Raw genomic sequence first — 23401 nt, forward strand, 5'->3', positions numbered from 1 at the left:
ATTAGAGGGAGATCTTACACACTTAGAGAAAAAGTGAAGACGGAGCTGAGAGACATTTGGAGATGCTGGCCTTGAACATTGGAGTCATGTGTCTACAAGGCCAAGGAATGCCAGTAGCTACCAGAAGCTGGAAAAGACAAGGAATAGATTCTCCCCTAGAGCAGCCAGAGGTACTATGGTCCTGCCAGCTCCTTGAGTTTGGCCAAATAATACTGATTTTGGACTTCTGACTTCCAGAACTACAAGACAATAAATTTCTATAGTAAAAACCACCAAGTTTGTGGAAATTTATTATAGCAGCCACATGAAATTAATATAGTACTTCCTCAAAGCTATCACTACTTAACACATTTGATCCAGTAATCCCTAATTTTCAATAGGTCTCAGGCCTCATTTGCCACATATTAGACTTAGTGCTCTTGTTATGTGCTTTGGTCAAGTTTTCTTGGAACACATGGAACAGAGAGATCTTCAGTTTCATGGAGAAGGGGAAGGACAAGAGTCTTTACCTGAAAAGCATTATCCATAATTAGCCTGTAACCACCCAAAAAGTTCATGAATGATTCCTGCAGACATGGCAGCTCCTCTGACTGGACTGGATCTTGAAGGGTCATATAAGCCATCTCCCTGTCTTTGGCTGCATACAACCAAGATCCTGCAGGTGAAAGGGTGTCAGGTTTCTGGCAGACACCTGGCCTACTGGTTGGCATGACTACTCAGGGAAGAATAACCATCACATTCAAGAACCATAGGCAGACTGCATCTTAGGAGAAGCTGGCTGGAGAAAGAAGCACATAAGGAGAATAGATTGGAATTTGTTGCTGTAAAAGTGAAAAAGAGCCTACTCACAGCAATGCTGTTAAGATTGCTAGCAACAGTTATCTCTCTGAATGTTAAGATTGGAAAACAACATCTGTGAAGATTGGGACAGAGTCCTGAACACATTTTAGCCAACCTGTAAAATCAGAAGGGTTTCGTAAAATTGCTTTCCTCCCAGAACTCCAGAAATTATCCAGAAAAACTAAATATTCTTTTGTGGATGTTGAAACCAACCTAGTGGTGGAATGCTGGCAGAGTAAACTCCCTACAATTTTCATCTATGGAAGAGAAGCTAGACATCACCCATTCTAAGCCACACACTGTACAGATGTGAAAACTCAGCAGATTTTTCAACCCAATTTAAGACGTTTATATATTAGATATTTGGTAGTCTTGCTTTAGTGCCAATAGTGTTTTACTGGGTTAGGCGCTGATATGTGGCCATGGAAACGTACTTATAAACGCATTTCCAGTACACAGGGCAAGCACAATCCTTCCACTGCCTACCAGGGACAAAGATTAAAATTCCTCCTGCATTCCAGATACCCGTTTCCCGCCCCCTCCGCGCCCGTCTCTGGGACAGAGGAAACCAGGAAATTAGTGGAACGTTGAGCCTGAATGCTTGTAGCTGGTACAACTGCTTTCAGAAAAGAACACTTCCGGCCGGCGAGGACGTACCCCTAACTTGTGGTTCGGTCGACCCCAGCTTTCACATTCCGATTTGCCACGCTAACGCTGGGAGGCGGGCTTGCGTCGGGGTCACGCTCTCCCATTGGCTGCTGGCGCGGCGGCGGTTTGGAGTGAGGCTTGCACGTTGAGCTGAAGGCTGTGTGGAGTATCGCGGCACAAGGATTGGAGACTAGCCCAGGGTCTGGTGGGAATCCGGGACCGGGTCAGGTCTTGGTCCCCGGGGGATGGATCGCGTGTGTAGTGCGTGGTGTGGGAAGTGCGTCAAAGAGAAAGAGTTGCCACCATTCTGGGCCCAGCGCGTCGTGGTCGCTTGGCTCAGTAGGGCCGAATGGGACCAGGTGACGGTGTATCTGTTCTCCGACGACCATAAATTGCAGCGGTACGCGCTAAACCGCATCTCGGTGTGGAGGAGCAGGTAAAGCAACAGGCTCAGCCCTCCTGTCTACGTGCTGGTGGAGCCTCACGTCTTCCTTTGTGGAATTCCTGTAAGGCCTTATTCTCCAGTCTTCTCCCAAATTGCCTAGTGGTGCCCCTTTGCGTGGTTTGTGCGTTGCCTCTCAAGTACCTGGGGAAAGTCGCAGCCAAGCTCTTGCACTAATCCGGTTTGCAGAAAGAAAGGGGGCGTGCCTCAGCAACCCTCTTGTCAAATCTGCGAGCTTTTCCCCTTTCCCCCATCTTGGGGAGGGTGCGGGAGGGACCAGTGTGGCTGATACAGGGCTTAAGGAATAGGTTAACACCCCAGGATGGATTTCCGATTTGAATTAAAGAGGTTTCTGGTGGAGAGCTCACGTGTAAAATGCGGGCGCCTAGTCCAGTTGGTAAGATTGATTTGGGAGTGGACAAGGGATAAAGGTTTCAGGGATAGGATCTTCTCTACCAGAATGAATTGAGGGTTTCAGGGTGAAAGAAAGGGGTGTGTCTATGCTGAATTTTGGGTTGATTGTGAGTGGTTAGATGTCCTGTGTGTAGCTTAGCCAGCCTCTCATGCCCTGTATACTATTTTATCCCAGCGACATTACCCTCCCTCTTCCCACCTTCTTGATTTGTGTCCATTTGTGTGCTCTTCAGCCGGTATATATTTGTAGGCTATTCCAAGTATGTATATATATTCCAAATACATATATTTTGAATAGCCTACAGCTGTTCCAAATATATAGGTTCTGAGGTGGAGGGTGGACCAATGTAAGGGACCTTTATGATGGTGCTGGACTGTGGCCCTTTAGGTTAGGCAACGAACTCCCCCTGGCAGTCGCTTCTACTGCTGACCTGGTACGCTGTAAGCTCATGGATGAAACTGGTGGCGTGGGCACTGATGAACTTAGACTGCTCTATGGCATGGCATTGGTCAGGTAAGACCTACGTGGGTAGGGGTGGAGGGTGCTTTTGAGGGCAGGGGTGGGGTGGGGTAGCATGTGATGAGCAAATCTTGGCGTCAGGTGCTACTTAAAGCAGAAAGCCTTGTGTGTCCCAGTGTATGGGTCACCATGTGATTATTTGACTTGACAGCTTCTGTCAACACACATTCCTCTTTTTCTTTTCCTAAGACCCTTCTCTCTTATTTTTCTTTCTTTCTCTTTCTTGGAATGTGGGGTGGAGGTGGTTCAGACCAAGTGATCTCTGTGGAACTCTTCCTGCTTTGACAGTTGATTTTTTTTCTTCCCCTTTAACTCTTCATGCAGAGGAACTTTTTGAATGGTTCAATGTCCTTGGCCATGGTTTAATGTGGATTTTTCCAACTGTACCCCGTACTACCCTTTTCCCCTTCTCTCCACGAACACTGAAAAGTTGCTAAGCTGTGGAAGCAGAGATGTGGGCTGGGAGTTCCTGGCTTACAGAGTGACTCAGAGCAGTTTTAGCTGTCTCATGCACATTGGCAAAAAATCTGCTACTGAGTTTTCTCATCTGTCAAAGTCTTTGCTCATCTCATCCTATTCCCCTTGTCAGCTTTGAAATCCTTCCTAGCTCTTCTTACCTTCTCCATTGTTTAGCTGTGCTGCCTGTATCATTTGATGTAGTCCTCTGTTCTGGCATTTATAACAGTATGTTCTAGCATAATATGCTATATTGTGGCATGACTGTTTCTCCAAGACTGAACTCTTCAAGGGCAGAGCAGTTGTCTTATTCACCTGTATGGGTTCAGTACAGGGCAGACTCAGTAAATGTTGGACTGGATGGAACCATCCCTGCTCTCACTGATACTAACCATAAGAACAGGACAGAATAGTCAGTGGAAAGGTTGTAGAAAAGTAAGGTGTCAGTAACTCAGCAACATGTTTTGAAGTCCCAGTGGTTTGAGTAAAACTGTTACTTGGGCTATGCCACTTACTTCTCCCCTAACCCCAGGTTTGTGAATCTTATCTCGGAAAGGAAGACAAAGTTTGTCAAGCTTCCCCTCAAGTTTCTGGCTCAGGAGGTATGTATGATAAAATGTTCTTTCTCAACTCTCTCCCCAGGAGGGCTCACTAAGGGGCATGGAGTGATGTGGGCACAGTCAGACTAGCTCATCTCACCACTACCCACCAAGCCCAACAAGAACCCCAGAGCCTCAGCCTCCAGCTTGAAAGAAGCAGACTTGCTCCCTTGCTCATGGCTGCTATCTTCAGTGGGCTTGGCCTGCCCAGCTTGCTGAGGATGACCCAGTGAAGCTGAGGCGCTCAAATGGAATGCATTACTGGGTGGGGACAGGAAAGAGGTGGCAGTCACAGCACCTGCCTCCTGGGAGCTGACAGTCTGAGGGAGGAGACAAGCTCAGCCAAGCTGCATGAAAATGCCAGGCATTCCTGCCCTGAGTGAGTATGTGAGCTGTGTAGAGGCCAAGAGGGCAGGCCAGTTCTCAACCATCAAGAGAAGCTTCCTGGAGGAGGTATAGGAAGGAGAAAGAGAGGGAGGAGGGGTAAAGGGAATCCAGGGAGAGGGACTGGTACAGACAAGGCAGAGGGAGGCTGGAGAAGGTGATTGTTAATGCTCATTCACAGGAATCTCTTTGTGGGAGGAATGTGGTTGGTGGTTGGGGGAAGCAAGTATCTTCTGATTTTCAAGATTAACCTCCTCAGAGCAGTAAAAGGAATAAGGAGACCTGGTTTCTCATCTTTGCTCTGCCACTAAGACCAGAACCTCTCAGGACCTCAATTTCTCTGTCTGTAAAATGGGGGGAGGCCAGGCTAATTCATCTCTGTGGTCCCGCCAGTTTTAATAATTTCTAATTTCTGCACTCATACCCTCCCCCGCAATCAGGTGAACATTCCAGATTGGATTGTTGAACTTCGCCATGAGTTGACCCACAAGAAAATGCCCCACATAAATGACTGCCGCAGAGGTGAGTCCCCAGGGAGTATATCTATCACAGTTAAGCCCAGGGACCTGGGCTGGGTGGCACTGTGGAGAGAGGGAAAGGGAGGAGGGTCTCCACCTGGGGTCAGAGCCAGGACTAGGGTGAGGCAAGTGTGGTGCTTGCCTTGGACACAAACTTTAAGGGGGCATAAGCTAAGTAATTAAGATAGATAACATTTTAATGTGGAAAACCCACGATGAACAAAATACCAAATTTTTAAATGAAGACAGTATTAGTGTTACTGAATTCTTCTGCTTTAGGCTCCAATATGATCCTCTTTGATACCTCGATTACTGAGTTTTTCTAGCATTCCCTTAAATTTTGTGCCTAAGAAGGAGGTGGGGCGGCGGGGGGGGGGCGGGTTGAGAGGTGCGAGCCATCAAATGTCATGAACCCAGGGGTTCTTTGGATACCCCATTCCAACTAAAAACCCCTGATCCAGCCTAGCCCCTTCGTATTGGGGAAAACTGAGATCTAAAAAGGGGAAGAGACTTGGCCAAGGCCATATAACCAGCTGGTGGGGCTGTCCATGTTCTCCCACTTGTCAGCCCTGTGCCATTTTTGGCATCCCATCTCTAAGTCCAGTATTAGTGTTTTGTTTTTTCTAGGAAAAGTGCTAGTAAGCAAGAGAAAGCAGAGAACAGGAGGTTAACCCAGAGCAAGAGGTGCTGCTTCAGATATTGGAGATTTGTGCCTTCTTGGAGCCCAGCCTCTTCTCTGGGGCCTTCCTATAGTGTTTGCAAGATGAGGCTGCTAGGAGCTGCTTGCCTGTAGCTGCTTCTGTGGCACTGCCTTCCTTCTTCCCCTCCTTTAGGCTGCTATTTTGTGCTGGGTTGGCTCCAGCAGACCTACTGGAGCCGCCAACTGGAGAACAGTCTGAGAGAGACCTGGGAGTTGGAGGAGGACAAGGAAGAGACAGATGAAGATGACCAAGAGGAAGAAAAGAAAGTTGTTGATGATGTCACAGAACAGAGATCGGAGCCTAAGGATGAGGGGAAGGGTGCAGAGCTGGATGTCAGAGCTGATGGAGACAGCAAAGAAAACAGAGAGGTTGACGAGCATTTGGAAAAGGCTCAGAGACATAAAGAACTATATGGTAGGTGTCCTTCAATGGGCAGAGAGGGGCCCAGGATCCTGGAAGATTCAGGTGTAGCATTTCCTCTGGGGATGTGGTGAATCTTGGCTTAAAAGAATTACTGTCACAAACCAACTTCCTTAAGCCCTGTGAAGTAGGAGAGGCAAGAATTCTATTTACTCAAGAAATGAGGTGAGAGGGGCTCAGAATCCTATCAGGAAAAGGGGCTGAGCTGGCTGTCCTACCTATTTCCCCATTCTGTTTTCAGAAAGAACCCGAGAACTGCTGGTCTCATACGAAGAGGAGCAGTTTAAGGTAAGAAAGTGCCCTTCACTTGGTGTGTTGTCACCTGCCCCAGTCGTTTCTTTCCTCTTGCCAGCTACCTGAGAGAAGTCCTGAGAAGGAATTGGAAAGAAAAGTGGCAAAGCTTGAGGGAACTTCCCGGAAAGAGAGAGGGGGGAACTAGGAAGGAGACAAGAGGAGCAGAGTTCAGTTGGCTGATCCTCTCCACTGATGGAAGGGAGCAGATGATGGAAGTTTGTGGATAATCTGTCCCACTGGGTGGTAGGGAACAACTGGGCGTACGTAGGTAGTTGCATAGCCCTGCAGTACTGCAGCTGATCATCAGATGGTGCCCAGGAACTTTCCTAGATCAGGTGAGCTTGAGGGGTATTGCTTTTAGCAGGAAGGGAGGTAGCTTAGAAGCAACGTAGCTCAACCCTTCCTTTTCAGAGACGAAGAAATTGAAGCCATGCATAAGTGAAGAGACTGGCCCAAGGTCACATATGCAGTTAGTGATAGAACCAGGATTAGAACTTGGGTCTTCTGATTTCCTTTCTTCCATAACCCATTGTTTCCCCTCACCCCTTGGCCCAAGGGTCTGCCCAACTCCAACCAAATGTCCCCACTGAATATCTCAGTATTGGGGTATCTGGTCATTGGGAGCCACAAGGAATTGGGGGGGGCAAGGGGAGGAAGAGGAGAAGGTCTGGCATTTGAGGGCCAGATACTTTCAGTTGCAGGGCCAATAGGGGAGTGATGGGCCCACCCCTGCACACCCTGCCCTGTCCCCTAAAGGGAGGTGCTGAGAGGTCCTATGGGACGGGGTCCTGAAGGTGTGGGGGCGGGTTGCCTGGCTAAACCAGCCTTCTGATGGGACCTTCTTTGCTGGCAGGTGCTGGAGAAATTTAGGCATTTACCTCAGGCCATTAAGGCATGGAATAACCTGTCCCCACCTGTAGAATGCATCCTGGCAGAGCTCAAGGGCATTACATGGGAGAACAGGTGTGTAACTAGGTAATCAGGGGCCACCTACTCTCTAGGGTAGAACGTAGCAGCCTCACTGATACCAGTTTGCATATCTCAGCTTGCCAACCTCTGCTGTAGGAAATCTCAGGGATGATCCTTATACCCTATGGGTGACCCTGCATTCTGCATGACCCTTTTCCCCTGGCCCTGCCAGCTACCAGGTGGGGGTTGCCAACTCTGAATCACTAAAATGGCCAGGGGCAGGAATGTGTCCTGTCAGCCAGCTTTGTTTCTCTCTGTCCAGTGGTATGTGCAGCTCTTGGCAACTAGGAAAAGTTTTAAATCCTTACCACCTCGCTGCCTAGCCCTTGTCTATAAGTTTGAGGTAAGCACTGCTTACCTCATGGCTGGCACTGCTGGTCTTTTCTTTTGAAATGTTATTGGAGAGTATCAGCATCCCCTGTATAGTCATGGTTGGGGAACAGGAGGGGCCTTCCAAGGCCTGGCTCCTCAACCCCTCAGTATGTCCATGAGCCTTCATTTCCCCCACCCCCCAAAAAACAGTGCTTAGTTAAATCCAGAGCAGTCAAACAATGTCTATCCATTCCTGTCCTTCCTAGCTCTTGGGTGCTCACTACCTAAAAATTCAGCTGGAAAGGGCTTTGGAGAACTTTCTTCTGAGAACCTGTGGAGGCAGTGCTAGACCTTCCGAGCTGCAGAGGTTGGAAGGAATCTGGGATGGAGCAGAGAGTGTAGGAAGGTGATGAGTAGATGGCCGAGTGCGCCTGGGTAGGAGCCTCAGTGCAGGTTGGGGTCGCCCCTGGAGTCTTCATTTCCAGGATGCTACTTAGTCCAAAGGTGTTTTATCAGTGTCTGCCCAGCCTACGCTTCTTTGCTGCACCCTTCAGCAGAGGGGTGGTTGGTGGCCCCCTCAGCAGGTGGAAAACTATCCTTGTGCCCCTGTACAGTAGTATATGCCTGGTTGTGCTGAGTAGGCAGCTGGCTGTCTGCTTTAAGTGCTCTTTCTGGATACTGGTATGGGATACTGAGGAGATACTGAGGAGATGGGAGGTGGATAGAAGGACAGACAACTCTTTCCTCCTCAAGCCTGGTGGAGGGAGGGATCTGAGCTCATGTGACAACTCTCCAGGCACTGAGACACCTTGGGACCGCTCGTTCCCCTCCTAGGCCTGTTCAGCTAGGAGAGCCTCTTGGGGAACTGCTAGCTCTGGAGGAGACAGCTGGCTGCTGCTGGTTTCAGTTTAAGGTAGATGAGGATGAGGGATTGCCCCTAGAACCTGCACTTTCAACCTCTGTAACTTAGTTCTGGGTTTTTGGAGTCCCTAGGATAAGGATCATATTTGGTCCAGCAGTTGAGTCCCCAAAGTTTCTGCTTTTAGGATGTGAAAGAAAGCAACTGGGGAGAAGGGGAGGGGGTAAGAGACTGGAGGAATGTCAAGAGAAATAGTCTGAGTAGGAACTAAAGTCTAAAAGCACTTAACCCTGTGACCTCAAACATTTAACTCCTCTGGGGGCCAGAGACTTTTCTCCATCTGTGCTTTCAGGCTTGTTCAGCTGCTGCTGCTCTTATTATGGGCCTTAGATCAGCTTGTGCTTGGTAAACGCTTGTTCAAAACTCACTGATCCATCTCTGGCCCAGCCCCTGCCCCAAGAGGCTGAGGCCTGAGAACCAACTGTCAGCTGCGTTCCTTTTGCCCCATGCTGCTTTGACCACTTGAGCCAGAGGCATTAGCTGCTTTGGGAGTGGGGCAAGGGGGGGAGGGCGTAGGAGAGAGTCTTCTGTCTACTTCAGTTTGCTTAATTGAGCGTCCTCTTGCTCCAGGGAAGCTGTGCTGGATGCTTTTCTGGATGATGGCTTTCTCATCCCCACGTTTGAGCAGTTGGCAGCTTTGCAGATAGAATATGAAGGTAGGGTCCTGAGGGCTCACTGCAGCCTAGGGTACTGTGTTTGCGGGGCAAGAACACCAGGGGTGTGCTGGGAGGCCCTGGGCTGGGGGGCAAGGGCTCTTACCTGCCATTCCTTAGCCTCTGGAAGCCCCTCTGGGCTGAGCAGAACAGGGAGCCTCACTAATAAGCCCTTGCTGGGCTTTTCTTAGGTGGCCTGGAATTGGGTGGGGTGGGGTGGGATGGGATGGAGAGTCTGTGTGCCGTTATTGTGCTGTGTTAATTGTGATTTAGCCACTTGCTAGAGAGCTAGAACAGCAGAACTGGAAGGGCCTTGTGAGGCCATCTAGTCCAACATCCTCACGTTACAGATGGACAGACTGAGGTCCAGAGAGGGGAAGGTACTGACCCAGAGTCACACAGTGAGTTACTGACAAAGCTGAAGCTAGAACCAGAGTTCTTTTTCTTTTATACTCTGTTTTGAGTCAATTTGTTTCCAGATACTAACTAGTTTCTCTCCCCGCTGTTCTGCTCTTCTCTTTCCTCCTGTTCTGCGGTGGGAACTTTTTTTGTTGTCGGGGCCTCCTTTCTTTTTCCCTCTCTTTCCTCCCCTTCTTTTCTCCCTTCTGTCCCTCCTTTCTGCTTTCTCTCTCCCTCCTGCTCCCTGTCTCCCATTGCCCACTCCTTGCCTTTCTCTTTCAACGGGTGTCCGTTGCAACCAGAAAACATGGACTTCAGTGACATCGTGGTGCCAAAGCCATTCTCTCAATTCTGGCAGCCCCTGCTCAGGGGCCTGCACTCCCAGACCTTCACGCAGGCCCTGTTAGAGAGGATGCTCTCCGAGCTGCCAGCCTTGGGGAGCAGTGGGGTTCGGCCTACCTACATCCTCAGATGGACCGTTGAACTGATCGTGGCTAACACCAAGACTGGTGAGGGAGACTAGCCCTAGCCCCAGGGCCTAACGCAGCCCAGACAAGAACATCTGCCACTGTCCTCAGCTCGGCTGAATAGCGCCAGGCGGACACATCCCTGGTTAAAGGTTTAAGTTTGCCTGAGAGGGCCCTACAGCATCAGTGGAGAAATCTCCCTCCACCTTTTTCTTCTTAGAGCCAACTAAACTGAGCTGGGGACACAGGGCCTGGAATGCTTTGAGCAACTAGGAGGTATAGAGTGGGGAGTATGGGAGGATAGGGAGGGACAGAGCCAAGGTTTTCAAAGTGGACAGGGTGGGGGCTTACTGGTTCCTTCTCACGCCCTCTCTTCTCTCTCAGGACGGAATGCCCGCCGATTTTCTGCAGACCAGTGGGAAGCGAGAAAGAACTGGAGGCTATTCAACTGCTCTGCCTCCCTTGACTGGCCCCAGGTGGTTGAGTCCTGCTTGGGCTCACCTTGCTGGGCCAGCCCCCAACTCCTTCAGCTGTAAGTCTCTTGAATTCATCTTGTAAGAGGGTGATGCCCTGCAGGCCTCAGAGCTGCACAGCCCTAGAATGGCAGAGTTAGACGGGCCCTTGCAAGGACACCTACTCGCGTCTCCCTCCTACTATCCGATAAGAGAACTGAGTCCCAAAGAGGGGAGGGGTAGAGTATTCTTGCTTGAGATCACACAGCTTAAGGCCTGGCTGAACTGAGTCCAGTGTGAGAATGGATGAGACAACTCCCTTAGAGTGCTTAGCACAGTGGCCTGTACAGAGTAAGTGCACAATAAATGGTAGCTGCTGTTTATTACTGAACCTGTCTTCTGACTCTAAGCCCAGTACTGTTTCCTCTGTTATCTTACCAAAGTATACCTCTCATAGGTGCTCAGCAACCTTCAGTGGCTCTCTATTGTCTTCCTGATGATGCCTGGGCTTCTTAGCCTGACATTCAAAGATCTTTCTAATGCTGCTACCCCAACCTATCATGGGGCAGATTCCCCTTTACCCAATCTGCCCTGTGCACTGTGATTCCCCTTTACCCAATCCGCCCTGGGCACTGTGGTCAAATTGAATATTGCACTGGTTCCTGTAAATACCTGTGGTTGTCTCCCTTTCCTTTTCTCTGTCATTTCCTGACCCTGAGCTACTTCCCTCATACTCATAGAAGGCTTTAGCACCTGATTCTCTTCCTGCTTTCTGGAGCAATATCTGTTTCATTTGAGTGACCCATCTGACACTCTGCAGCTCCTCAACTCTGGTGACTTTCATTCTCCATGACACTCACTATTCCATTTCCACCACTCAGAGCTGTTCCATCTCTGAAAGCTGACACCCCAGCATCCCACTCGATGACCACCACCTCTTGTCCTTCCAGTCCTCACCGTCACATCACATGGCATCTGCTCTTTGCCTGCATCCAGACTCCATCCCTCCATTTCCTACCTCATTCAACCTTGCTTCCCCTTGATCCTGTCTGTGGTTGATCACTTCAGCCACTCATCAGGACCCTTGGCTCTGCCCATCCTTTGTCATATCTGACTTGCAAACCCCCAAGCTGGGATTGATCCCTACTCTGCTTCCCCCACTCCTCAGCCCGAGGAGCTGAGCTCTGCTGGAGAAAACCACATAGCACTGCGGATTGCTGCCACTGCAGAGGTATGATTTTAAATCTCGGGCCAGGCCTCAGTTCTGCTTATCTGAACTTTTACTTGTTTTCTGCCCACTTTCCCATTTCCTGACTGTTGTAAACCCTTACCACTCACCTCAAGCCCCTCCCCCTTTCCCATTTCACCCTAGCTTCCTCGAGCACATGGAGGCATCCAGCAGGGCCCCCTCGACCCAAGGTCCAGTCCTCGTGAACTGATCTACAGCTCCACTCAACCTTCTCACCAGTCTCAGAATGAGGTGGCCTTGCCCCACCTCAGAGCCTGCTCCTCCACCTGTGCTCTGGAGCCACCTCTGCCAGCATCGCTGGGGCCTCATCCCAGCCTCTCCCTTGCTCTACTGGCTCTTGCTCTTCAACCTATGAACGTGCCTGAGTTTTTCTCATCTTAAAACAACAATAACAACAATACAAGCAAAATCTCCTTTGACCCTGCATCCCTCTGTTGGGTTATCACCAGCTTATCCCTCCTTCCTCTCCCATCAGAACATCTCAAAAGAGTAATCTACACTCAACAATCTCGATTTCCTCACTACCCTCTTACACCTCGACCTGCCGCAATTTGGCGTTCACCCCTAGAGCTGCTTTGACCTCCTAATTACCAAATCCAGTGGGCCCTTGTCCATTGCTATGTCTGCTGCATTGATGCTGTTTACCACTCCCACCTTGAAATGCCTGTGCTTTTTTACTAGTTCCTATAAAGTGCCGAGGCCCAATTCTCTTTATCTAGCCCTAGCCTTTCCCCCAAGATTCACCCTCCTATATTTGACAGCAAATCAGATATCTCCCCTTGGATGGCCCACAGGTACCTTATTGTGACCAAAAGAGAATTGGTCATCTTACTCCCCACCCCAACCCCAAAGTGGTCTTCCTCCTCTGCTCCCTATCTCATTTGGTGCCAGCACCATCTATCCTGTCATGTTGACTCTCTCAAATACTTCCCAAATCTGAGATTTTGTGTTGCTGTGTCTACTTCCCTAGTGTCTCCTTCCCTCTCTCAGACTAAGCGTTTCAAGGGCAAGGGGTCTGCATAGCCATCTGTACCACAGGACACCACACAAGTCCAGGTCCCAAATAGGCCTCAGTAAACATTGTTGAACTAAATTATACTCTGCTGTCTCATTGCCAGCAGTTCTGTCTTTGGTAGGAGCCGAATCCATGCCTGGGGAATGAATGAAGTGGGAGTCTGGATGCCAAGACCCTCTTAGTCCCCTGATCGCCCCATAGAGCCAGAGAGTCTTGAGCCCTGATGCCATTCAGGGCACAGTAGTAGCTGAGAAGAGAAAAAAAGTAGACTTATAGACAGGGTCAGCCAGGGCAAGACTGGCAGGAGATGGGACTGAACCAAACAGCCAAATCTCCAGATGTGTGTGCTCTAGACCGGAAGTTATATGGATGGGTGGGAAACTGGGAGGAGAACTACAAAGGCCTGGAGGGGTAAGGAAAGCATCACAGACATTTGAGCAATTCGAGCACGAAAAACAATAAAGGAAGTTTAAAAGCCAGAAGGAACACGGCATGTGTATGTAATGGGGGGAGGGAGTGAAAAAAGCAGCATGGAGAGGTTTGGATAGGTGGCCTTCAAGGTACTTTCCAATCCTAAGTGCCTGCAGAGTGGAAGCTGCTGGTCTTGGAGAAGTCTGGACCACAGAGATCTCCCAACCCAAGCATACCAGAGGGATGCGACACATGCCAGCAGTAACAGCGGCTCACTTGGGTACGATTCCTTGTGCACAGATCCTGCTTTTGCCAGATAATCAGTGAATCTAGTCCTAATCACCCCATTACACAGAATGGGAAATGGGATTTCCCCAGGTATGCTGCAAGTCAGTAGCAAATCTGCAAGTCAGAGCTGGGACCAAAATCCAGGTAGTCCAGTCCTTACTCCTGTGGTGTTCTATTAGATCGCATTACTGCAAAAAGCATGTGATTAGGCACATACAAAACAGGGCTTTTGTTTTCTCCAGAGGAAAAATAAAAGATACCACTGGCAATTGTCAGGCATGGTGCTGTGTTTTTTGTAGAAGTTATTTCACTTGACACAGCAGTCTTTGGAGATGGAGGTATAATACCCTTATTTGACAGATAAGAAAGACATTGAGGCTCAGAGGAGCGTAGTGACTTATCCAAAAGTCATGTGGTTTGTTGATGGTGGGGGCAGGGATTTGGGCCCAGGTCTTGCGAGTCCAAAGTCCACCTCCTTTCCACCAACCTGACCTGTGACCCAACAAACCTGAGCAAGGAGATGCATTTTAAGATTCGTATCACCCCTGCACCTCAGTGGTCAGACTAGACAGCTCGAGATAGTAGGTAGGTAATAATAAACAGCGGTGATATGGCATCTTGCCAATGTCAAGTGCCTGGGAATATTTATTATTAATCATATTAATGGGCCACAATGACAGAAGAGAGTTTCTCTCTGGCTTTTCTTCTAGTAAGGCTGGAAGCTTTTCAAGAGCTTCCCCCAGCCAGCCAATATCAATTCAGTTTGAGCCAGTGTCCTCTTGGATATGAAATTAGCCCTACAGAGAGGGTCTACCAGTTGAGTCACTAGCCCCCAGCAACCAGTGACCACGCATATGTGGCCAGACTACCTGTGGGGCCCAGAGAGAAAACAGCCCCCTGAGAATATGTGGCCCCTCTATGAACGGCCCACAGTTCACCTTACACCATACACCGAGAAGAAACCGTCCCATCTGTCCGCTCCACCCATGCCTCCATCAGTGGCCAGGTGCCTTCTAGGTACCTGGTTCTATGTGAGGCTCTGCGAGGGGTTCTCACCCTCTTCCTCCCCAGAAGCTCTCCTCCCCAGCGGCTGTGTATCTGTTGGTGGGTTTGCTGTTAGCGCCGTCCTATGTGTGCACCATGTCACCATCTTTAACTCCCCTGCCTGACTCCTGCCATCTGGTCATCAAGCTGTGCTCTCCGTCCGTCCGTCTGTCTGTCCGTCTGTCCTTCACAGCTTCTCCCTCTCATCTCCACTGCCAGTGCCCTAGGTCAGCCCTCACCAACTCTCCCTGGTCTCCCTGCGTCCAGCCTGCCATATCCAGGCCCTCCTCCACATGGGCACCATGGAGATCTCCAGAAACGCAGCCTTCCCTTGTGCTCAATCATCAGGTGACCCCTCCGCCCAACACACACACTTCACCTTTGTAGCCTGCTCTTCCTCCCACAGCTCCTCAGCACAGCCCTTCCCCCTGGAGCCAGGCTTCTCTCACCACATGCACACAGCACAGTGTGCTAGCTCTTGTCTCTGCATAAAGCCGTCCCTCAGTCTCTCCTGTTGTCCTATGCTCTCTGCCTCCCCCAAGCTCCCGTAGTGCCCGGGCTCTGCAGTGCTCATCTGGCCTCCCTCCCACATCCTGCTTTGTCTTGTCGACTGCTGCTTTTTTTTTTCTTTTCCTCCATTCCAGGCTGGGCTGTAGTTGTTCCCGGAAAGGTATCCCACTTTCGTTTGAGGCAGAAGGAGCCCAGCACACTTCCAGGCATATCTTCGGAGCTCAGGACAGATTGCTCAGCTAGGCCCGGGGAAGAGAGGGATCTGCCATTCTCAGGTCCAGCCCTGCAGGCCTATTGACTAGTTTGTGTATTTACATGGCATTTTAGTACAGATTAATAATAGCTATCATTTATTGCATGCCCACTATGTGCCAGGCACTGTGCCAGGCATTCTATAAGTCGTGCCATTATTGTCCTCATTTACCCAAGAATGGAAGTGAGCCACAGATGAATCACAGAGCTTGTTCAGGGTTCATGGTCTTGTTTCTGTGTCCTGTCTGCTCTACTGCACTGCCTTTCACAGGCAGGTCTGGAAGCTCAGAGACCAAGTTCAAACCGTGGAGTGTTGGGTATGAAGTGACTTAAGATTTTGAATCTTTTTACCCCATCCTTCCCTTTGCTCAGAATCTTCAAAGCCATGGGGCAGCTCTTGCCAGATGAGGACCAGGAGAAACTTCTGGGCATCTGTTCCATTTATACCCAGAATGGAAAAAACAGTCTGGCGCAGGAGGGCTCAGAGGCCTCCCCCATTGGGAAGTCTGCGTACACCCTGGACAGCCTGTATGGGAACCTCAAACCTGCTGGCTCCTGCTCTGGGTCTGAAGGAGAAACCCAGCCACAGAAGGAGCAGGGCAGCCTTAATAATGTCAAGGAAGATGAGAAGGAGGTGAAAGAGGTCATCGAAGACCATGTCGAAGAGGAGGAAGAAGAGGGAGAAGAGGAAAATGATGACCGGGAGAAGTGGAGGGAGGATGATGATGCAGATGATGATGATGACGATGACGATGACGATGATTATGAAGAAGACGAAGAAGATGATGAAGGCAGAATGGATGTGGAGCCTTTCTCTGTGGAAGTGGAGTCCCCCACTGCCGAGAATGCCAGGCTCCTGGCCCAGAAAAGAGGAGCTTTGCAGGGCTCTGCATGGCAAGTTAGTTCGGGTAAGAAGCCTGACACCCACTTTCTCCTCACACCAATCTGCCCTTACTGGCTGGCTCTTGAGGCTTCCTTCCACCCTAGAGCAGAGATGGAAAAGTTGCAGGAGATAGCCCGCATGAGGCAAGCCTGGGTCGCAGTCTGGTGTATGGATAACAGCTAGCTTCCCTACCCCTTAGGATGAAGAGTGTAAGCACCAGGGACCTAAGCACTCATGCTGCAGGCTGCTTCACGCAGAGAGCATGTTCAGAGAGGATGGTGTGGGTGTGGGCCCTGCTCAGCAAAACCAAGAAGGATGCGAGAGGTAGGGGGTGGATGTATGTCTGATTCAGCATGTGTTTTTCATATGCAGTGACGCAGGGCAGGGAGAACACAGTACTTTTTGTATATACGAGGTCTGGCAATTAAGTTCGCGAACTCATCCTAGAAAAAGTGCTACATACCTCATTGCTGAATATCACTATGGTCACCTTTGAAGTACTCCCCTTGGGAAGCTATGCACCAATGTCAGTGCTTAGTCCACCCTTCAGAGCAATTTTGGAACTATTTTCTGGAATGGCCATGAGAACTGTCATCGTATTATCCTTGATGTCCTGAATGTCATTTAAAATGTCTTCCTGTCACTATTTCCTTTATCTTCGGGTAAAGAAAGAAGACATTGGGTACCAGATCAGGTGAGTAGGGAGGGTGTTCCAATACAGTTATTTGTTTACTGGCTGAAAACTCCCTCACAGACAGTGCCATGTGAGCTGGTGCATTGTCGTGGTGCAAGAGCCATGAATTGTTAGCAAAAAGTTCAGGTTGTGTAACTTTTTCACGCAGCCTTTGCAGCACTTCCAAATAGTAAACTTGCTTAACTGTTTGTCCAGTTAGTACAAATTCATAATGAATAATCCCTCTGATACCAAAAAAAGGTTAGCAACATCGTTGCAACAAGTTCTTGAACCTAATTGTCAGACCTCATATGTGCGCGTGCATACACACATGGAGGCTGGGTGGTGATGAGACAGGATTTTGCTGTGTGCGTGAGAAAGAAGGAAACCAGGGGCATTAAATCAGGAAGTGGAAGTAAGATCAGGAGAGTGAGCATAAAGAGTGACATGGTTTTTAGGTGAGCATACAACTTAGTGAGGCAAAGCTGGGAAGGGGACAGGGAGGGCTGGGTGATAAGAAAGTGGGGGAACATGAATCTGCTCCTCCTGAGGGTGGTCTTTTGAGTGCCCTCATTTAGGTTAAGGACCAGGAACCTTAAGCCAGGGCGACCCCAAAGGAATGAAGAGTCTGGTATGTGTGTGCGTGTGCGCACTTGTGTGTGTGTACATGTACAAACTTAGATATGGGGCACAGCCTGTGTGATGGAGCCTAAGGGAGGGACAGAAAACAGCTAGGACTGGGTGTGGTGTAGGGTGGGTATGGTGGGGAACCATAGCAAGAGAGGGGAGGCAGTAAAGGAACTTGGGGGAAAGGTGGAGCCTTTGCCCTTGTGTAGATGTGTGTGCAAGGGCTGGGGCATAATGACAGTGCTAGGGGTGAGGGAACATGTTTTTGTCTGTGTGTGTCAATGGGTATGTGCCTGCCCGTGCTGGACAAAGCAAGGCACAGTGAGAAATCTCTTAGGGCAAGGAGGTCTGTGTTTGTGGGTCTTTGTAAATATCGAAAGTGAAGGGCATTGACACAGGCAGAGAGAGTGTGTGTGTGTGTGTGTGTGTGTGTGTGTGTGAGAGAGAGAGAGAGAGAGAGAGAGAGAGAGAGAGAGAGAGAATGGGCTATGAAAAGAGATCATTGTGAAGTCACTGTACATGCATCTGTGCATACACACATACGTAGTTATGGATGTTTTTGGAAGAGGAGGCTGGAAGAGGAGGCAGGGTTGCCAAGACCCATGGGGACCAGGAGGTATCTGTATGAGGGAGAGAAGTGGCAGCAATGAGGTGGGAGTGTATGGAAATTTGTGAGAACAGGCAGTGAGACCGCCATCCAGAGATTGCTTGTGTGTCCATGCTGTCACTGACGGAACACATACAAGAGTGTAAAGCTAGAGAGACGAGGCAGTGATGTAGACAGGGTTGGGGATGTTAGCGATGGAGAGGGAGGATAGTCAGGTCAGTGACATGGGGACGTTGGTCCTTGTGTACACAACTATCTTTGTACACACAGGGCAAGGAAGGACTTCGTTCCTATAAAAGAGCCGGGGGGGGAGATAGGCAGGCAAAGGAATAGCCCTTCCTGATAGGCTTCTATGGGTAACATAAAAAGCTAGTCCAGGGTTGATACTTTCTAGAATGCATTATGACAGGGAGAATTCTTTGGGTACCAAGAGGCCAGAAACTGAGTCTACTTGGAGAAGCTCATTAGTGAAGGCTTCAAGTGAAAACACTGGATGTATTGGTGTAAGCATGGGGGTGGGGATTTAATGTAATACTGTGTGGACAGTGTGTAAGGCATGGGGCAGGGCAGAGGGGTTGAGAGTGTCTGTCATAGTTCATTCTCCAGTGGAGTATCTGTGGGATGGGGAAAGGAAGGAGTGGTTTGTGAATGTGGAAAGGCTACGACATTAAAACCTTTCCCTCTCCCCTTTGCCATTGCTTTGTCTGTGTGCATACACATATGGGGGGATGCAGTGACACTAAGATTACTGGGTTGTGTGCTTGTATGAGAGGTGTAGGAGGAACAGAGTGAAACTGGGAACATTCATTGAATGGGGGGCTTGATATGTGTGCTTGTGTGTACACGTAGGCAGTGGTGGGGGTAGGGTATGCAGTAAGACAGCCCTTCCTAGACAAGGAATGTTCTTTGTGTACAGCTAGGGGCAATAAGACTGCAGGGGGCAGGAGGAGCATAATGTCTGTGAGGAAGTCCACCCTGAGGTGCTGTGTGTGTGTGTGTGTGTGTAAATCTGTCAAGGCAAAGCCACAGAAATGGCATGGCATTCAAACCTGTCAGAGTTTGTGTACACATATGTAGGAAACCTAGATCATTCAGATACTCTGTGAGTTTGGGGAGGAGGTACAGTGGGAATTCTGGGGCACCCAGACTCTCCAGGACATATATGTGTGTGGAAATGGGGGTGAGGGTGAGACGTTGAGGTAGCGATATAAAGCCAGGTCTGAAGCAGATGTCATTGTCTGTGTCTGTGTGGGGACATGTCTGGGGATGTGGGAGAAGAGTGGAGAGGAAGAGAAGTGTCTGTAGTTCTGTGCCTGTTGTGCAGGTGAGTTGTGGTGGTGGTGGTGTGTGTGTGTCTACACACACGGGAAGAAGGGCCATAAAGAGTGTATGGGGGAGTGGGGAATGGGTGGGGACTGCTGAGGTGGACAGGAGCTCTGGAGAAATGATGCAGAGAAGAGTGAGGCTTTAGATACACGGAGGCCATGCTGAGTGGGCTCACTGAGGTGGGTGGGTAGATAGGGGAGGTGGGCCTGAGAACTAGCTAACCAATCCGCTCTTGCCTCCTCCCTTCACTCCACAGAAGATGTGCGGTGGGACACCTTCCCCTTAGGCCAAATACCAGGTCAGACCGAGGACCCAGCAGAGCTTATGCTGGAAAATTATGACACCATGTATCTGTTGGACCAGCCTGTGCTAGAGCAGCGGCTGGAACCCCCATCATGCAAGACAGGGTGAGTGCCCATGGTGGCAGGATTTATCTCCCCTTCCTCTGCCTCCTGCAGGAGGGAGGAAAGGAGGAAGAGGACACAAAGTGGGGTGGGTGGGGGAGGTAGCTGCCCTTGGTCAGGGCCTAAATTAGTGAAGTGTAAGCTCCAGTCCCTGGCTGGGCCCTTGCCAGGACTGCCAGCCCCTAGTGGGGGAGCCACTGAGGCAGCCACACAGAACTGGCTTGACACCCCTCTCAGATTCCATCCACGTGTGAGTGTATGTGTGTGTGTATGTGTGCATGTGCATCTTGGGAGGAGATAATTCCATAACTTTCAACATGTTCTCTAAAGGGTCTACAACTTTCAAAAGGTCAAGAACAGATGCTCTAATCCAACTTCTTCGTGTTCCTAAGGAGAAAACTGAGGCCCAGAAAGGGGAAGGGATTTGTCCAGAGGTGCACAGAGTAATCAATAGGTCTCCCCACATTGTCCAGGCATCTTGGTAGCAAGGCCTGTGCAGGGCTTCATGCTCTCCCTCAAAACTTGCCTCTGAATCACAGGTGTGGGAGCCCTTGGGTCATCTGAGAGCCTCAGGAACCAAGTGGCCCTTGCTGAGGGTCTCTGCTGGTAACTCAAAAGGAGCCCGTCCAGGAGGCCCATACATTCTGGAATGTGGGGCAGTCATGACTGGGAGAATCCTGTGTGTACCAGAGACAGACCTCTGTGGGCCCATGAAACTGAGAGTTTATCCTTGGGTTACCTGACCACTCCCTGGGAGATGAGCCCATCTTCCTCTGGACATTCAGAGAGAGGGCCACAGAACCCAGGGGCCCAGCAGCAGGCCAAGCCTAAAGCAGTGACATGGACTCACTGTCCGAGGCCAAGGCGCAGCAGGTCTCTTGGAGAGGAGAGGAGGCAGCTGGGGAAGCCAGGTGGTGTAGTTGGGAGTGGCACCCACAAGTCTGAAAGAGGGAGGGAGGGAAGGAGGGAGGGAAGGAGGGAGGGAGGGAGGGAGGCAGAGAGACAGAGAGACAGAGAGAGACAGAGACACCTCTATGCTTCGGTGAGGCAGGCTTGATGAGCACCAAGGTACCAAGGGTGAAATGTGGGCAGGTGGAGCTGATTTGACCCAACAACCATACCCCCTGTAGTAGGAAGGCTTCTTCCACTGGAGCCGGCATTCCCACCACTGCTCCTTGTCTCAGCTCCACCCACTTGGCTTTGTGCCTTGAGCAAGTCCCTCTTCATCTCTGGGCCTCAGTTCCCTTGTCTGTAAGATGATGGGTGATGGGCGGGGCTGGGATTAGATCTATAAGGGTTTTTTCAGCTGCAGTAGTGTAACCATGGATCTGCTTGAGAGGAGGGATGATGGCTTTGCTCTCAGCTGTCACCCTCACCAACCTGGAAGGACCTTTGACCTGCAGGAAGCAGGGGAAGCAAGAGTGTTCTGAGCAGGGCCAGGGAAGGTGAGAGGGCAGTGTCTCCCTAGAGCAATCTTAAAATCCTGGGGTGGGAACTGGGCCCAGCCCTGTAGCCTAAGCCTGGCCTTGGGCCTTTTAACCAGTTGTTGGAGGTGGGAGGGATCCAGCCCTGGGTCCTCTGGGTTCCCAAGCTCTAGGGCCTTGGAAGAAGGCCTGTTAAGGCAGCCACTTTCAATATCTTCCTGTGTGTGGGGTGGTGCAGGTTCCCCTCCTACCTCCACCTACATATCTCTGCTTTAATCTGGTTTATATATTGGGGCTCTGCATAAAGTTTCATTTGAAAAGTTCCATTTGAAAAGTTCCATTTCTTCCCTATCTCCTTCAAGTGAGGGGAGGGCAGAGCCACCACTGGGTCCCATCTGAAGTGGTTTCTCAGATTTGCTCTAGTCCCTTCTTTTTAAAGCTAGGTGAGAGGGAGGGCCCTTCCCACAGACACACACATCAAGCATCCTTACCCCTTCTAGAGCCTAAAGTTGCCTCCTTCCTTAACTGAGTCCCCTGCCCCTCTCCACAGCTCCCTGGGCCTGAGCTGTGGCACTCGCAATGGCAACTGCAATGGCAACTGCAGTGGCAACTGCAGCAGCTGCAGCAACGACAGCAGCAACTTGGAGGGCCTTCTCTGGAGCCAGGGTCAGATGCACAGGCTCAAAACTGGCCTGCAGCTCTTCTGATGCCTGCCTTGGTGCCATTCTTGCTGAGACAGCAGCCCACCCTACCAGTCCACCTGATGTTCCCTGAAAACAATCTGGGAGACAGCCCGAATCAGCAGCATCAGCTCATCTTTCACCACAATGGCATTTTAATTATGTTTTGTGTTGGTTGGGTTTTTTGAAAAAAATAAACAGGCAACTGTTGTTTTGGTGTTTGTGAGGTGAAGATGTGTATGCTGGAGCAGATCAATGTAGTTAGTTTTCCCTTTATTCTGGGGTGTCCAGAGAAGGCAGGATCATAACAGGGCTTTGAGTGGGAGGTGGGTCCTGAGGCCCTTGGGCCCACTGCCCCTGATTGTTTCCACCACCAAGCTCCATTAAGATCTTAACTGAAACCATTTTTGCTCCCCTCAGCTATAGTATGAGGCCAGATCACTTGGAAGCATCAGACCCCAGAAGAGAGGCATTGCTGGCCATAGAGCCCAGCCAGCATCAGGGGAATGTGCTCAGAACCTCCCTGACAGTGGGAAGCCCCAGGCCTTCCTGATGCTACCCAGCAGGCTTCTGACTCATTTCCCTGCCTGCCCTCACTGGGCACCAAACAGCAGTTGACAGCCAAAGAGAAAGTTTTCTTTGTGACTTTCACACTCCACTGGCCTAGACAAGATAGAGTGGACTTCCTGTGGTGGGCACTGGAGCCAGAGAAATCCCTTAGGGACTGACCCAGAGCTCCTTCTCTATGGTCACCTAATTGCCTCAGACATTCAGGGTGCCTATCCTGTGTCACCCAACCCTGAGCTGCCAAGAGGCAGATGAATAAATCATGTTTTCACCCCTCAGAGACATCTGCCTGGTGAGAAAGGACGGTACCCATTATGATAACCCGATTTCCTCTACTAAATGCCTCAAGGGAGCTCCGGTGTGCTACAAATTTTTTGTTTTTCTCAGAGTGATATTTCTAGGGTGGTGGTTGACTGAGGTCAAGTCTGGCTACAGTATCCCCCACCCCCACTCTGGGGAGTGATTAGCTGGGCAAGACAGTGGGCATCTCTGTCAGACCAAGTTTGGGCCCAGATAAGGGGAGCAAGGGACAGAACCAGACAACATTCCAGCCAAGAAGCTGGCCCAAGAAGTGGCTGAGCCAAGGAATGATGGAGAGGGCTTATGCTATGAAAATGCCAAGGAGAAATTTAATGGAAATGTCATGACAGCCCTCAGTCAAGGGTTTTAACTGGGAACCCAAGGGAGTCCCCAACACCTTTTAAAGGATATCCTGAATATCTCTGGGTATGTGTACATAATCGTTTTTCTAGAGTGAGTCCACAGATCGAATCCAGTTATCAAAGGGGTCCATGAGCCCACCAGCCCAATAGGATTACGATTTCCTGTCCTGTATGGACCCAAGCATTAGGCATGGGCAGAGCAGTCTCCTGAACTGATTCACATGAAGTCAGTTTCCCTCCAGCTCTTCCCTCTCCTGCCACAAGGGTAAATGCTATATGTCACATCCTGGAGAATGTCAGGGATGAAGGAGCCCTCAAAGAGCATCTAGGCCACATCTAGTCAAGGGATTTGCGAAAGTACTCTGGGAGATG

General features: G+C 50.1%; 1 protein-coding gene across 6 annotated transcripts; it reads left to right on the plus strand.

Annotated features, from left to right (window-relative positions):
• The first annotated feature begins 1601 nt into the window (after nucleotides 1–1601).
• Nucleotides 1602–22010, plus strand: LAS1L (LAS1 like ribosome biogenesis factor). 6 transcript variants are annotated; one of them, XM_019717513.2, is made up of 15 exons: nucleotides 1602–1924; nucleotides 2733–2858; nucleotides 3853–3922; nucleotides 4744–4825; nucleotides 5655–5936; nucleotides 6184–6230; nucleotides 7090–7199; nucleotides 9007–9092; nucleotides 9440–9490; nucleotides 9791–9997; nucleotides 10340–10487; nucleotides 15549–16084; nucleotides 19549–19699; nucleotides 21003–21141; nucleotides 21671–22010. In XM_019717513.2, exons 1-14 carry the CDS (start codon nucleotides 1734–1736, stop codon nucleotides 21124–21126), a joined length of 2211 nt encoding a protein of 736 aa, XP_019573072.1. In that variant the 5' UTR covers nucleotides 1602–1733; the 3' UTR covers nucleotides 21127–21141; nucleotides 21671–22010. The 6 variants fall into 6 exon arrangements, with proteins under 6 accessions (XP_019573072.1, XP_019573070.1, XP_019573071.1 ...); XM_019717511.2 differs by lacking the exon at nucleotides 21003–21141; XM_019717512.2 differs by lacking the exon at nucleotides 21003–21141 and having other exon boundaries at nucleotides 19552–19699.
• The last annotated feature ends 1391 nt before the right edge of the window (nucleotides 22011–23401 follow it).

This window comes from Rhinolophus sinicus, chromosome X, assembly GCF_036562045.2.
Source record: "Rhinolophus sinicus isolate RSC01 chromosome X, ASM3656204v1, whole genome shotgun sequence".
Lineage (NCBI taxonomy): Eukaryota > Metazoa > Chordata > Mammalia > Chiroptera > Rhinolophidae > Rhinolophus > Rhinolophus sinicus.

Bases quoted from the DNA above. Each gene is read 5' to 3' on its own strand.
- LAS1L (XM_019717511.2), top strand. From the start codon at position 1,734: ATGGATCGCGTGTGTAGTGCGTGGTGTGGGAAGTGCGTCAAAGAGAAA. The intron at 9,491-9,790 runs GTGAGTTACTGA...CGTTGCAACCAG, and splicing joins TACTGACCCAGAGTCACACA to AAAACATGGACTTCAGTGAC. The intron at 10,488-15,548 runs GTAAGTCTCTTG...CCCTTTGCTCAG, and splicing joins AGCCCCCAACTCCTTCAGCT to AATCTTCAAAGCCATGGGGC.